General features: G+C 43.8%; 1 protein-coding gene across 10 annotated transcripts in view; it reads left to right on the top strand.

Annotated features, from left to right (window-relative positions):
- ENPP2 (ectonucleotide pyrophosphatase/phosphodiesterase 2) overlaps positions 1-14,672 on the top strand; it is a 947,534-nt gene that overhangs the window by 637,972 nt on the left and 294,890 nt on the right. For all 10 annotated transcript variants that reach the window (XM_086966157.1, XM_086966156.1, XM_086966152.1 and 7 more), the window contains exons 6-8: positions 7,071-7,168; positions 9,803-9,882; positions 10,044-10,163. In XM_086966157.1, coding sequence (XP_086822283.1) covers positions 7,071-7,168; positions 9,803-9,882; positions 10,044-10,163 — 298 coding nt within the window. The remainder of the gene's footprint in view (positions 1-7,070; positions 7,169-9,802; positions 9,883-10,043; positions 10,164-14,672) is intronic.

Raw genomic sequence — 14,672 nt, 5'->3', positions numbered from 1 at the left:
GCACTATGTTTGGGTTTGGAAACCCAAATGTACTAACTAACTGGCCTTAATTTCTGCTAAAGTCTTGAATATTATTCTGGTGCCCTTGTGCACACATCGCTTCTGCTTAGGAAGAGTTCTAAGCTTTGTATTTGGGTGAGGATGTGCCGCTCTGGATCTGTTGTCTCAGACCAATGCACTTCATTGCTCACCTCTCTGTCTCTGGGCCAACCCAGCGAGCTCACTTCTATCATCTTTGCACTTCATGATGGCTCCAATTTTGTCTTCCAGTGTGGCATACAAATGGGTGGGGCACAGAGCATCTTGGAGCCTCTCCTGCACCATCGCCATCTTGGTGGACGTCCCATATTTTTTAAATGCACACATCTGTGTAGCAATGATATCTGCATCTGATGCTGTGAGTAGTAAAATGGGACACTTTTCTCTCTCAAATATTTGATATCCACAGATCATATTGATTTCAAAACCACGTTTTCTCAGGTTTAAATGTATTGTAACATACTTTTTAGTGCTTCAATTCATTGGTCTGATTTGATGATCACTATGCTTCAATTTTCAAATTTCTTGATGCAGAAAACCAAATTTCACACCTGACAATCAACATACAATGTTAACCGCTGAACAGAACTTTATCCTCAAAATTATATAGCACCAATTCTTTGCCCTGATACATTTTGGACCCAATGGTCCTTCTTCAGATGGACTCCTAGAACACATAAATACATATGTTTTATAAAATTTTCTGGAAGGATCAGCGAAGGTTGTTGTATTGTAATCTCCAAGTTGGGAGATCTGGTGGCACGAGGGGAACTTAAATCCTACCAAACCCTGGCAACGGAGTTTGTCCTCCGTCCCACACAGTTCCTTAAATATGCGCAATTGCGCCATGCATGGGGGGCTGAACCCACGCTCTCCTCTCCCTTGACGGAGTATGCCTCATTGGAAGGGCGTCTTTTACAGGCACAGGTACCTAACAAGCTGGTATCCCTGACGTACAAGACCCTGAATAATAACACACCTAATGGGCTGGGGAGACTGAGAACAGCCTGGGAACAGGACGTTGGCGAGATGGACACAGTAGACTGGGAAGCAGCCCTAATGCACCACAGGGAGGTGGCGATAAAATCAAGGCTACGACTCATCCAATACAAGATACTACACAGGGCTTACTAAGATAGGGTCAGGCTACACCGCATGGGATGAGCCAGTGATTCTTGTTGCCTTAGATGTAGACACCCGCAGGGGGACTTCTACCATATCATATGGGAGTGCCCTATTATCCGCACTTAGTAGACACAGATACTAGGTGAATTCAGTGATGTGTTGGAGACTGAGATTACTATGGAACCTAGGTTTGTCTTGCTAGGAATATCCAACGATGTGGATTTGAGCCACCCACACCTGATCTTTACTATGCTAGCCCTGGTGGTGGCGAAGAGGGACGTAGCGAGGGGGTGGGGAGCGCGGTCACCACCCCGGGTGGAGAAATGGAGAATGGGTATGGATCTTTATATGGCGGTGTAAAGGGTCACCTATAAGGCTAGAGGCTGTCCCTGAAAATTCCGAAGAGTATGGGGAAAGTGGAGAAGGTATCATGGCTTTGCCGGGGGTTTGGTTCTGATTGATGTGCTAAGGGTCCTGCTGGATTGGGCTGTGTTTTGGGGTGTTGAGGGGTGGCCCGGGGGCCCCGTACTTGAAGGGGCTGCTGGCTGTTTAATGGACTATGCGAACAGATGTAATGTAGGCGGGTGTTGGATCTTGATATGCTGATAATTATTGTATTGTTACTATGGAGGGTGTGTGGGGGGTTCGGGGGAGCGCAGAGGTGTATGGTTAATAGCTTGTGACGTGCCAGCTGTGTTTCTATTGGTTAAAAATGCAAATAAAAATATTTAAAAAAAACAAAGGTTGTTGTAACCAAATGGTGTCAATTCCTCACCACTAGTGTGTACAGCATGTGAAAAACTCAACTCCACCAAGTGTAAAAATAAACAAAGCAGGACTTCTTTACACCATTACCATGATAATGCAACTCAAATCTGTGAAACTGCAATTCCCCATAGAACATGTACCAAAAACATCAACACAGCATGTATTATGTGTCTGTTTATGCACTTGCATAAACCTCTGTTCCACTATGCCTTGTCATGTGCAGCAAGTGCACCTGCAAGATAAAAAGAATGAAATATAATCCTAACTGAAAAAGTAGGTTGACCTTGTTTCGTTTTTCCGTAATCCGATCATTTTCCCCCAATCAAAATGTGTGCAAGTGTGAAAGCCTTCTTAAAATGGTTGTGTGACTGTACGCACTTCATCGTCACACTTTGAAACAATCATAGAAAATGTTCAAATACTGGCACCATCATACCAAATAAAATGTCATAATCATATTGTAAACAGTGTTCTAAGCATTTCAATGTGTGCCCACTATACATGTTCAACAACAACTGACATTGATAACAGATAGCTCTGGGTATAACGCTACTTGCCTCACATTAAACTCCGCTAGCGCTGTCATGGTAGTGCACCTCGAGGTGTGTAGCGCTTTGGATAAATAACTTTCGTGCATTTGTTTACCCTGCAGCCATTTTGTATTAACCCCTTGGCCCGTCCCAGACCCTCCCTGCACCTAGATCCCGCCTCCCAGCTGACCCTCCCACGCTCCGCCCCCTCCACTCTCCATTTATGCCAGATGTCCCAACGCGCAGCGTCCACGTGCTACGGCCGTGCTGAAGGTGCGCCAAAGGTAAGCCCGTCTACGCCCGTCCGCGCCTGGACCGCGCCCAGCGCCAGACCCCCTGGCCCCCGTACCTCCCACACCACCCGCATTACATACGACGCCTCCACCCTCCTTGCCCTTAACCCCGGCCGACTCCCCAACTGCGCCCAAGCCGCTCCTGGACACACCCATGGACCCTTCTCCTGCAACTCCTGCAAGTTCGACGGCACCAAGCACATCTCCTCATCCACGAACACACAACAGATAACTGACTCCAACCACCTAAAATGCATCCTGCTCAACACCCGCTCAGTCCACAGACACGCCATCAACCTCTGGAACCTGCTAGACACCATTTCTCCCGACGTCGCCTTCCTTACAGAAACATGGATGAATGCCTCATCAGCCTCAGACATCACCATTGCCATCCCGGAAGGATACAAGATCATCCGTAAGGACCGCACCGACCAAACAGGAGGAGGCATCGCTATCGTCCATAAGAACTCCATCCGCATCTCAACCAGCTCAGACGTCAACCTTGCTAGCGCCGAACACCTTTACTTCCAGATCCACACCGACCCCAAGACCACAATCAGAGGCACACTCCTCTACCGACCTCCAGGACCCCGTGCACAATTCAGCGACATTATCACTGACTTTATCACCCCACACGCCCTCCCCTCCGAGGAATACATTCTACTGGGAGACCTCAGCTTTCACCTGGAAAAGAGCAATGACAGCAACGCCACCTCCCTTCTGGACAATCTCGCCAACCTCGGACTCAAACAACTTGTCACTACGCCCACCCACATCGCAGGTCACACACTTGACCCTATCTTCACCTCCAGCAAACATGTCTCCTTCAGTCACACCACTACTCTCCATTGGATGGACCACAGCTGCGTACACTTTATCTACAATAAGACCGCAACCCACAACCATCCTCAACCTACTCTGCGAAGAAACTGGAACAAAATCACCATCGACCAGATCTCCTCATTGCTTCTTCTAAACCCCCCTGCCCACTCTTCAAACCCCGGCCAAGCAGCCATTAACCTCACCCAATGGCTATCCAACAGCGCCGACATCCTAGCACCGCTGAAAAAACGTCAAATCAAACTAGGCAGCAAAAACGCCTCCTGGTTCAAAGGTGATCTTAAGAAATCGAAGAAACTCTGTCGCTCCCTCGAGAAGGCCTGGAAAAAAGACCCAAACACCAGCACCAGGGACGCCTTCAAAAACGCCACCCGCATACACCACCAACTAATCCGAGCTGCCAAGAAAGTCGCATTCAAAGACCGACTAGACAACAACGCCCACAACAGCAAGGAATTATTCAACATCGTCAAAGAATTTACCAACCCCTCAGCCAACTCCAATGATATCACCCCCTCTCAAGCCCTCTGCGACTCCCTAGCTTCGTTCTTCCACAACAAAATCGCAGACATCCACAACAGCTTCGACAACCGACCCGGAGACCAACCCACCCAACCTTCAGCAGGACCTTCACCCCCCCTGAACATCCTTAATGACTGGAACCTAATCTCCACTGAGGACACCATCCACCTGATGAACTCCATCCACTCAGGATCCCCAACAGACCCCTGCCCTCACCACATCTTCAACAAAGCAGACTCCATCATAGCACCACACCTCCGAGACGTCATCAACTGCTCACTCAGCTCCGCCACCTTCCCAGAAAGCTGGAAACACGCAGAACTTAGCGCCCTTCTGAAAAAACCCACAGCGGACCCCACCGAACTCAAGAACTACCGCCCCATCTCGCTCCTTCCATTCCCGGCCAAAGTCATCGAGAAAGCCGTCAACAACCAGCTCGCCGCCTTCCTCGAAAGCAACAAATCCCTCGACTCCTCACAGTCCGGCTTCCGAGCCAAACACAGCACGGAGACCGCCCTCATCGCAGCAACAGACGACATTCGAACTCTACTGGACAATGAAGACACAGTCGCCCTCATCCTCCTCGACCTCTCCGCAGCCTTCGACACAGTCTGCCATAGCACCCTTTTACAGCGCCTCAAAAGCATCGGAATCCAAGGAAAAGCACTGGAATGGATCACCTCGTTCCTCACCGGAAGAACCCAGAGAGTCCGCCTCCCACCATTCAACTCAGAGGCCTCTGAAGTCATCTGCGGCGTACCCCAAGGGTCCTCACTCAGTCCCACCCTCTTCAACGTTTACATGAGCCCCCTCGCGGCCATCGCACGCCAACACAACCTCAACATCATCTCCTACGCGGATGACACTCAACTGATCCTATCACTCACCAAAGACCCTAACGGCGCCAAAACCAACCTACATGAAGGAATGAAAGAAGTAGCCGAGTGGATGAAGCACAGCCGTCTGAAATTGAACTCAGACAAAACAGATGTCCTTATCTTAGGTACCTCCCCCTCCGCTTGGGATGACTCTTGGTGGCCAGAGGCCCTTGGAAAAGCACCCATCCCAACGGACCACGCACGGAACGTGGGCGTCATCCTGGACTCCTCACTCTCTATGAACAGACAAGTCAACGCCGTTTCATCATCATGCTTCAACATTCTTTGCATGCCCAAAAAAACATTTCGCTGGATCCCCACGAAAACCAGAAAAACAGTCACCCATGCACTGGTTACAAGCCGCCTGGACTACGGAAACACCCTATACGCCGGTATCACCGCAAAACTCCAGAAAAAACTCCAACGCATCCAGAACGCATCAGCCAGACTCATACTAGACATCCCGCGTAAAGACCACATCTCTAGTCACCTGAAAAACCTCCACTGGCTCCCCGTCAATAAGAGGATTACTTTCCGCCTCCTAACCCACGCACACAAAGCACTTTACGATCTTGGACCCGAATGCCTCAACACACGACTTTCCTTCTACACCCTCTCTCGCCAGTTACGATCTTCCAACCAAGCCCTTGCTACCGTACCTCGCATCAATAAAACCACCATGGGAGGTAGATCCTTCTCCTACCTTGCAGCTAAAACCTGGAACTCACTCCTCACTCACCTTCGTCTCACTCAGAACCACCTTGCATTCAGAAAGCAACTTAAAACTTGGATATTTGACAAGTAATCCCCCCCCTTCTTCAAGCGCCTTGAGACCCTCCGGGTATGTAGCGCGCTATACAAATCCTTTGACTTGACTTGACTTGACTTTCAGAACATATTATATCAAATAACAGCCAAATCAACAAAATACCCCCAAACCATTACAGAAGACAATTCTACCATTCATCCCTCTTGGTTGCTTGGTTCTTAATCGTGTACTCATTGCAGCAGATGTTTATATCTCAGGTTGACTTTTCCATGATTTTTAAAACTTGAAATCAAAGTTGGCTAATGTTATGTTTGTGTGACTGTACTGGATTTTAAATTGTTTCTAATGTTGCTTTTTGTACTCATTTATGCAAGTTTTGATTTTCTTTTCAGTTTTACCGACATACAATATCCTACAAGGGCATTTTACGGGATATATGCATTTCTTGGTATTCCATGTAGCAGAATGTTTCAAAACAATGCATTGTCCTGTTGTGGATGTGTCACCACATTTCCTTCAATTACTTTATTGCAATGCACGCAGTTATTACATTTCCTTGTGCTTTTGCCAGGATTAGTAGATTCAACACTGGTGCTCATTAAAATGTTCTTGATGTTATGAGACCTCTGGTATGCAAACATTGGTTTCTCCAGAGATTGTCTGTTTAGAATACACCCACAGCATTATGTGGCTTCCTTGTGCTGTGATTGTGTGGGCTCTATCTAGCTACAGAGCTGAGTGTGTTGTCTGGCATGTACATTGCCTCATGGCTCTAGAATAAATACAGATTTGGGTTCTGAGGAAGTTTGTGGTGTGGGATGACGTGGAGGTTACATTAGTGATATTGTGTACGTTGATTGATGATTTCTGTGTCTATTGTTGTTCAGGGTCTGCAGTTTGTGGTGTGCATGTGTCTTGGGTACTCTTCTTGGTACAGTTGGTTTTGAATGTGACAAGTTCACCAGGGGAAAAAAAAGACACTTTACCCTATTATAATATTATATATGATATTGATGAGCTGCATGAACCCGTTTCTGCTGGGCTACACAAATGTTCAAAGACCAACAACTCTATGAAGAAATTGACAAAAACATTGTGATTGCCCACTGCTTAATTAGGAAAATAACATGATACATCATTCCTGGTGTTCTCCATGTATTGTATTTCTGTGGAGTTTTCGTGGAATGCTTCACTTCCACCGGGACATAGTCAGTGGCATTTTCGAAAGTTTTCCGACCAGAAGAAATAATCTGTGTGTCGTATTGGTGTCATCGAGCTCTAACCTATTTTTGTTCTGTTTTTGTAGTTTTGTTCGTCCTCCTTTGATCATCTTCTCCGTTGATGGCTTTCGTGCCTCCTATATGAAGAAAGGCGGCAAAGTTATGCCAAACATTGAGAAGCTAAGTATGTTTTAGTTATAATTAGCATTCTTTTTTTTTCTTGTTTGCACTTTCAGCATCTATCTAAACATCTTATTCCATATGGCACTTCTAGAATAATTACTAATTGTAACTGCATGTGGGTATTTGTCTAATTATTTTGTTTCTCTCAAAGACACTCATGGGAATGTCTCCATAGCCAGTTTATGATTAGTACTGGGTTTTGTGAGTCCTTTTGCGACCTATTGGGTTTAGAGGGACACATTTGTTAATGTTGCAACCAAACTTAAATAAAGATTTACTAGGAATACAAATTTGTTTTTGAAGTAGAGTTTGCTATCATAGTTATGTTTGTAATACTGTAGTAAATGTCATGAATTACTATTACCCACGTGGCATTAGTAACACAGCCATGGTTTGCATTTGTGATCTGCAGGTCCCATAAGGTTTCACTAGGCCATTTTAAATGACACGAGGAGATGCACTTGCCATAGACAATATCGTTTCACTTGAATCTACCTGTATTAGAGCTCTGGCATCCACTTTTTAAAAGTTGGCCACAGGCCATGGCTATATTTGTCCTTAACCTTACCCCCTATAACTATAGTGTAGTACATAATTAATACTTACCGATTTTAACTAACAAACTTGTCGTCATGATGGGCTTACCAACCTACATAAAAGTTATAACACCCTTGCTACAGAATGAAAATATCATAGTAGAGATAGATACTCTGTAGATGTGGTCCAGGCATTTGTCTTTCATTTTTTTTATGAGTGCATTTTGTGACATCACTAATTGCGCCAGATCAAGTCTCCCAATGTAGGAATAAGACCTGACATTTGCCCATTCAAGAAGCCCATGTTATTGTTCTAATTTACTGTGTGGTACACATATGTCTTCAAGTACTTGACTCACATGTGTCCCTATCCCTTGCCTTGAATACCCTCACTCTCAAATTCCACACTGACCTTGGACTGTTCCACATTACCATCTGTGTTCCAATCTAGTGTGAGAAATAACATGAGACAAAGGTCCTGCTTATCCCCCTAGTCTCATCAAACAATGTCTTTAATTTTATTTTAAATAACATGAACACAAAACTAGAAACATGAGCCCAGCCTCCCTTATGTACACACATCCACACCCAAGACACCAGCATCGATTTGTGAAACCAAAGCTGTCAGAAATGTGGTAAATCTTTGGCATCCTTTAACATTTCACATTCTGCTGTAGTATCAGTAATGCATCCTTCAAAGGAAATTGCAGAGGTAGTTGCTATTTATTACTTGGTATTTTAGTATTTAACTGAAGAAATAGTTAATTCAGAAGTTTGTTCCACTCCTTGTCCCGACCAATCGTATGTGATTCAAGTTCATCATTATTTTCTGTTATACAAATCTATCTTCAAAAATCACGAGAGAAGCAGAACATCTTAATTTTTTTTATTGTGAGCCCCAAGCTTAAATAGTTTTCAGTGGTATTAGGGCATTGTAGAAAGTTTGGGAGCTCTAGGCCGTCCATGATCCAACATTCTACCTTCAGAACATAGTGTATCCTAGATGCAAATGATCATTACTTCCATCCTTCAGAGAATGGAGTGGCAACAAGCGCAGCTGACTTGCTTAATATTTCTTCAATGTGGATGTGAAAGGCGGTTGAATTTTCCAATTTCCACAGAGTTTTGAGAGGGAGCCTATTCTATCTTTCAAACATCCATCAATTAGTTCAGGTGATAGTGAGGCAAGTCAAATCTAAGTTTAGCATCTACAGTGTTTGTTAGTCTTCACCAGCACAGCATTGCTCTTGAGTGCTTATGGAATATATCATCCCAACTTCTTAGCAAAATTTCCTTATATTCGTCTTTTTAAAGCAGCTTTTGTCAGTAGTACCTACTTCCTTGGACTAGTGTTTTTATCGAAGATGATGTGCTGGGGCCACCAAAACCTGCTCAATTCTTAAGCACTTGCAAGAGATAAGGTTTTTTGTGTGCATCACATAACTTCTGAGCTAGCACAGAACTGATCATTATGAAGTAGTGTCACTTGTAATAACATGGTCATTTAAGCAACAACACATAAAGCAGTGGAGTCTCCTATGCATTTCCTTGTTATTTTGCACTCGCCTGGCATCTGCTTCAACGTTTAAGTGTTTTCTTATATTTGTTTTTTAAGCATTTTCTTTAAACTTCAAGTGGGTTCTTTAGAGTAAAATATCACAGTTCCAAGGCATGTGATGTTGTCATGTCTTCTACCTCTATAGTATTATATCCATGGTTTCCAGATGGGCTCTGATATGCCCCAATGGGCAGTTGCTCTTGATCAGGGGTGGACCATCTTCTTCAAATGCTGGAAGATCTTCCATTTTTACTTGTCTTTTATTTTGTATTCTTGGGTTAGTTGGAACCTAGATGTAATCCATTAGAAGTGATACTTGGTTTCATTTGCTCATCTAACTGTTAAAGGGAAGTTGGTTTAAATTCCATTGTAAACTAACATCTGTTTTGTATACAGCATACTAATCACAATTACAACGTTATAAGCATTTAATAAAATAAGCAACTAAAATAAGTTACTGCCATTCAGTTAAAACATGGTAAGAGTTCTTGTAATTATACATGAATATGTATCTAAACTTATTTTGCTCTCTCACTTTTAGGATCTTGTGGAACACATTCACCTTATATGAGACCAGTGTACCCAACAAAGACATTCCCTAATTTGTATACCCTGGCAACAGTAAGAATTCTAAAATGACATGTTCTTATATATTTTAAAAGCAATATGGAGCTACTGTGAGAATGATAGTCCTATATTTTGGGCCTGGGCACTATGTGTATTAGAGAAACAAATTGCTTATTTGAATATTTTGTTGATTCATATTTTCTTTCTTTATAAAGGGGTTATATCCCGAGTCACATGGAATTGTTGGCAATTCAATGCACGACCCTGTGTTTGATGCCAACTTCAGCCTTAGAGGGAGAGAGAAATTGAATCACAGATGGTGGGGAGGTCAACCAGTAAGTTTTGTTTGTATTGTACAAAAAAGTCTGCAAATGAAATGCACCTGTGAACAATTTGCAAGTTACTTTGCATCTGGTTGGCCTTCTGTGTATTAATAGGACCCTAAGTATACACTTGTTTATATTGTTCAGAATAAGAAATTGTCCAGTACAACCAACATTGACAAATTAAAGCAAGGCTGTGTGTAGCATTCTATGAGATATCCGACTTTGTGTAGTTTATTTGTGGTAAAGGTTAAAGCAACTACCCATTAGAGAAGCCTGGATCAAAAAACCTTCTCTGGGATCTCAAAGTAGAATTCCCAATAAGCATGGGTTGAGATTCCACAGGGAATGCCACATATTCCCTTTGGTTAACAACTTAAAGTATATTGCTATAAACAGGCATGACATAAAAAACATTAATCAACAGAATGTATAGTACTAAATACACTTATCAGCACTGTGTATAGTGCTATGACCCAAAGATCTGATGCAGTGAAATAGCAAGAGTAAAACGTTGCCATATAATTATCACTGTAGGAACTTTCTTTAATGCATTTGATAATTTTTAGTTTCAAGAAGGTTGATATCGTGAACAAATTAGAGGCTGTCATTTAACAAATGTATTTGAACAAATTGCATTACGTTGTCTTGGACCCAACTCCTTTAACTTGTAAACATTGCAGTAGCTTCACAACTTTACTCATGCTCCGCACATTACCATGTGTTACTTTAACCACCTGTTTACCCTTTCTTACTACTCTCATTGGATCAGAAATCTTAGAAGATCCAGCTTTTACAAGTCTTCCTTTTTAAGTCTCGCCTGAGCCAGCGCATGCGGTGCTCTAGCAAGACATTCAGTGTGTGGGCTTTAAAAAGCCGACCACAGCTTTTTGTGTGGCCTAGAGTGCACGGTTACGCACAGTTACGAGCAGAGGCGCCATCTGGCTTTCCTCTCTCGTCATGGCTCATTCACTTTCACTTTTGCGGCCGCGTCACTTTCAGGGCTGTGCGGCCTGCCCCTTCACTTCTTAGTCATCCTCCCCGTCGCCTTCTGTTCCCTGTGTGTTCCCTCTGGATGCTTGCTGTACTTCTTACCCACCTCCCTTCACGCTGTGGTGTACTTACCCATGCAACCACGCCTGGTAGTATGTTCGAAATAAAGCTCTGCAATCGTGATGTGCACGGATTGTTTTTTCCCTATGTTCAGTTGCGCAAAATAACAAACGAGAGTCTGGTGGCTGCAAGTATTTGCCACCCTGTGGTATCAGTTGCTGCCCTCACTGTCACCGTTGTATTTAGACTCCCGTCACCGCTCCATGTGTACCCTCCCTTTCCTTTGCGTACCCTCCCTCTCCTTCCCCTCCTGCGGTGAGGGCATGCCCGAGCTCTGCGCGCCTCCACGCAGACGCCTCCCTTAGCGCAGGCTGCTCTTGCACAGCTGGGGTACTCTGTTTGTGCTCCCTCCCAGCGTTTACAGACATGATCTCTATTTATGCTGCTTTGGCAGCTGGGAAAGAGCGAGCTGTGAAGCTCATACACTGCCCAGCGAGGCTGCATGTGTGCCTCCCTCTCTCATGCACGTGCTAGCAGTGGCTAGTCAGCTATAGTGATTCCCACAAGGCTGAAACCCGCTGTCATACTTTTAAAGGGGGAAGCAATTTGTGGCCCAATCGAGTGCTCAGTGTGTTGTCCATTACCCACTTGGCAGGCCGTGGTATTCCGGATGTGCAATACATACCTGTAAAGCATGATCTGTGTCATCCTTAGTGATCCTTGCCTGGAAGGGCCTGTCTCTGTTATCTTCCAATGCTTGATGTTCATCTGGAATTACTGTATTGTGTTTACAAATGTTCGCCTGCAAAATATGACGGATCTGTGATCTCCCTGCATACTGGCACAGCCTGCAGGTGACTGTCTCCTCCCTTACTTGGCTACATGTAAGGGCTGCTCAGAGTGACTCATTCAGGATCATTGTGGTGCTCTTTCCTGCACATGCTCTCTTAGTTGGCCTCTCACATGTTCATGCTGTTAGGTGTTTACATCCCACATGTCTGCGAGAGTTGTCTGTACATTTTATTTGTGCGCATACTGCGTGAGGTGTGACTGCGCTATTCCTACATTGTGCTTGCTTTGATATTGTTATTGTATGTGTTTTTAGTTTTTAGCCGCGTAAGAATTTTTTTCGTCGATGTCATGGACTTTATAATTCTAGTTCTAATCTGCTTTTATGATTGAAACAAATACCTGGATCAATTGACTTACATTTGTCGTCCTCTTAACCTATTTTATTAATTGCAATGGTTGTACTGAACTGGGATGTATGACATCACAACGCTTGCTTTTACATCGCATGCTTTTACATCGCAAGTTTTACAACGCATGCCTTTACAACGCATAGTGTTGAGGGGTGCTGGATAGTGAATAGTTTAATTTACTATTCCAACTCCAGTCTCCGTGGATAGTAGGGAAGGTGTTGGATAGTAAATTAAATCTATTCCCTATCCTAGAGCGTCCCCCAGCGCAATGCGTTGTAATGTTTTGCGTTGTAAAAGTTGCGATGTAAAAGCACTGAGTAGTAAAAGTTGCGTTGTAAAGGATGTTGCCCACTGAACTTCTCACATAAAGATTTTTCATTCATCTACATTGTGCTTGCTCTGATCTCCATCCTTGTGGGCGATCTTACTTTGATCCAACGGTTACATGCTGTATGTGAATACCCACACAAGCCCCAGACATGATGCACAAACTCACAATTCGCATGGGCATTGCCTGTCTGTACCTATCGTTTAGCTCACATGAGGGGGCGACCCAGCGCCTTGAGAACCTGACGGGTGCATAGTTGTGCTTTACCAACTCCTAGTTAAACTGTTATGGTGCTTGCCTGTTGGGATGGTTTGTCCATGCTCCTAGTGCATGTGTTCGTTGCCAGGGAATGCTTGTGCTCACCTGCAAGGGATGTCCTGTCTACTCTTCCGATCTATGAGCCCAGCTGCAACAAATTGTTTAGTTGTACACAAAATAAATGTATTCATGTGCATTGGATGGCTAGTGGGCTTTTAAAACCCTTCATGGTGTTGCATATCTGCTTATCTTGCTTGGTGCTCACCTGCATTATTACCTGTTCTGGTTGTTCCACCTATGCAAGGTGGCTGCATTGTTTATTACCCTTGCTGCAGGTGGTCTGTCTGAGTCAAGCATGATGTTTGCACAGCCATGAGTTTTCTGCTTGCGTTATAATTTGGGAAACACACATTGGTTTACGACATCCTGAGTGCTTGCTTGCATTGGCCTCTCTCTTACCTCACCTATTGGCCTTCTATGTCTCTTTTTATTAATGTCCTCTTTCCCTCACCTTTCCCATTATTTTATTTCTTTCTCTCTACAACGCTCTCTACCTCTTCCACTCCATCTATCTCTCCCTTTGCTTTCATCTCTTTCTATCTCCTTCACTGTTTCCGTTCACTCTCTCTGCTTCCAATGTCTTGCTAGTTTAATACATCTGTCTTTCCTCTGTATCTCTCTCCCTATTTCACCATTCTCTACTTCTCCCTCGACCTTACTCTGTATTAGCCTCATCTCTCAACCTCATCTTCACCTCTTTTCTCTCTACTTCTCATATCTTTCTATTTTTCATCCCACCGGCACTACCTGCCTCGCTACTTTGTTTACCTGACCTGCCATTCTGTGCTTCACCTTTCTATTTGTGCTATCTCATTATAAATCACCTCTCTTACTATCTTATTTCTCTCTAGACCTTGCCCCTCGGGTTGGCACCTTTCTTACCAGCCTAGATTTAAAACTGCATGCAAGGCCTCTAAAAACAAGTATTGGCATAGCCAATAGGTCTCGCCTTTGGGACCTTATAAGTTTTTAGCCATGCAACAGTTCATGTTATTGCACCAAGGATATTATGCTGCATAACTAAATACTTATACGGTCCCAAAAAGCGAGACCTATTGGCTATGCCAATGCTTGTTTACCATGGCTTCTTTTATTGCAGCAGGTTTTCCTGATTGAGTTAACTCACCTTGCCGAGACTGATGCAGCTTCTCTAACCATTGACTTATCATGAACTGTCACAATCTGTTCCACCCACAATATCAATCATCCACATCTGTTTCAAATTACACACTGCCACCATGCTTTCTTTTATTACCTTTATCCACCTTTCCACAATGATGTTACTCTAGGGATTGCATACAAAAGTGCAAAAATGCTCAATGCCTTGGCTTGACAGAAACATTTTCATTGCCACTAGCGTTAATTGCACTCTGTTATCAGTCACAACACTTATTAGGAAACACTCTTTCAAATTCGTCTTTCACAAAAACCATAATGTTTTTCAATGTGAGCTGACTCGCAATTTTTAGTTTTGGCTGTTTAAACAGTTGTTTGATCAAAATTATTCAAAATATCTGGCTCTTAGATAAGCACATTGGATAAGCAATATTCAATGAGATTTTTCCTCAATCCTCCCTGCTCTGGACAATGGCAACTTAATATAATACACTATCTGATTTG

Source organism: Lissotriton vulgaris, chromosome 4_1, assembly GCF_964263255.1.
Source record: "Lissotriton vulgaris chromosome 4_1, aLisVul1.2, whole genome shotgun sequence".
In the NCBI taxonomy this organism is placed as follows: Eukaryota; Metazoa; Chordata; class Amphibia; order Caudata; family Salamandridae; genus Lissotriton; species Lissotriton vulgaris.
This window is presented reverse-complemented; position numbering and strand designations above follow the sequence as displayed.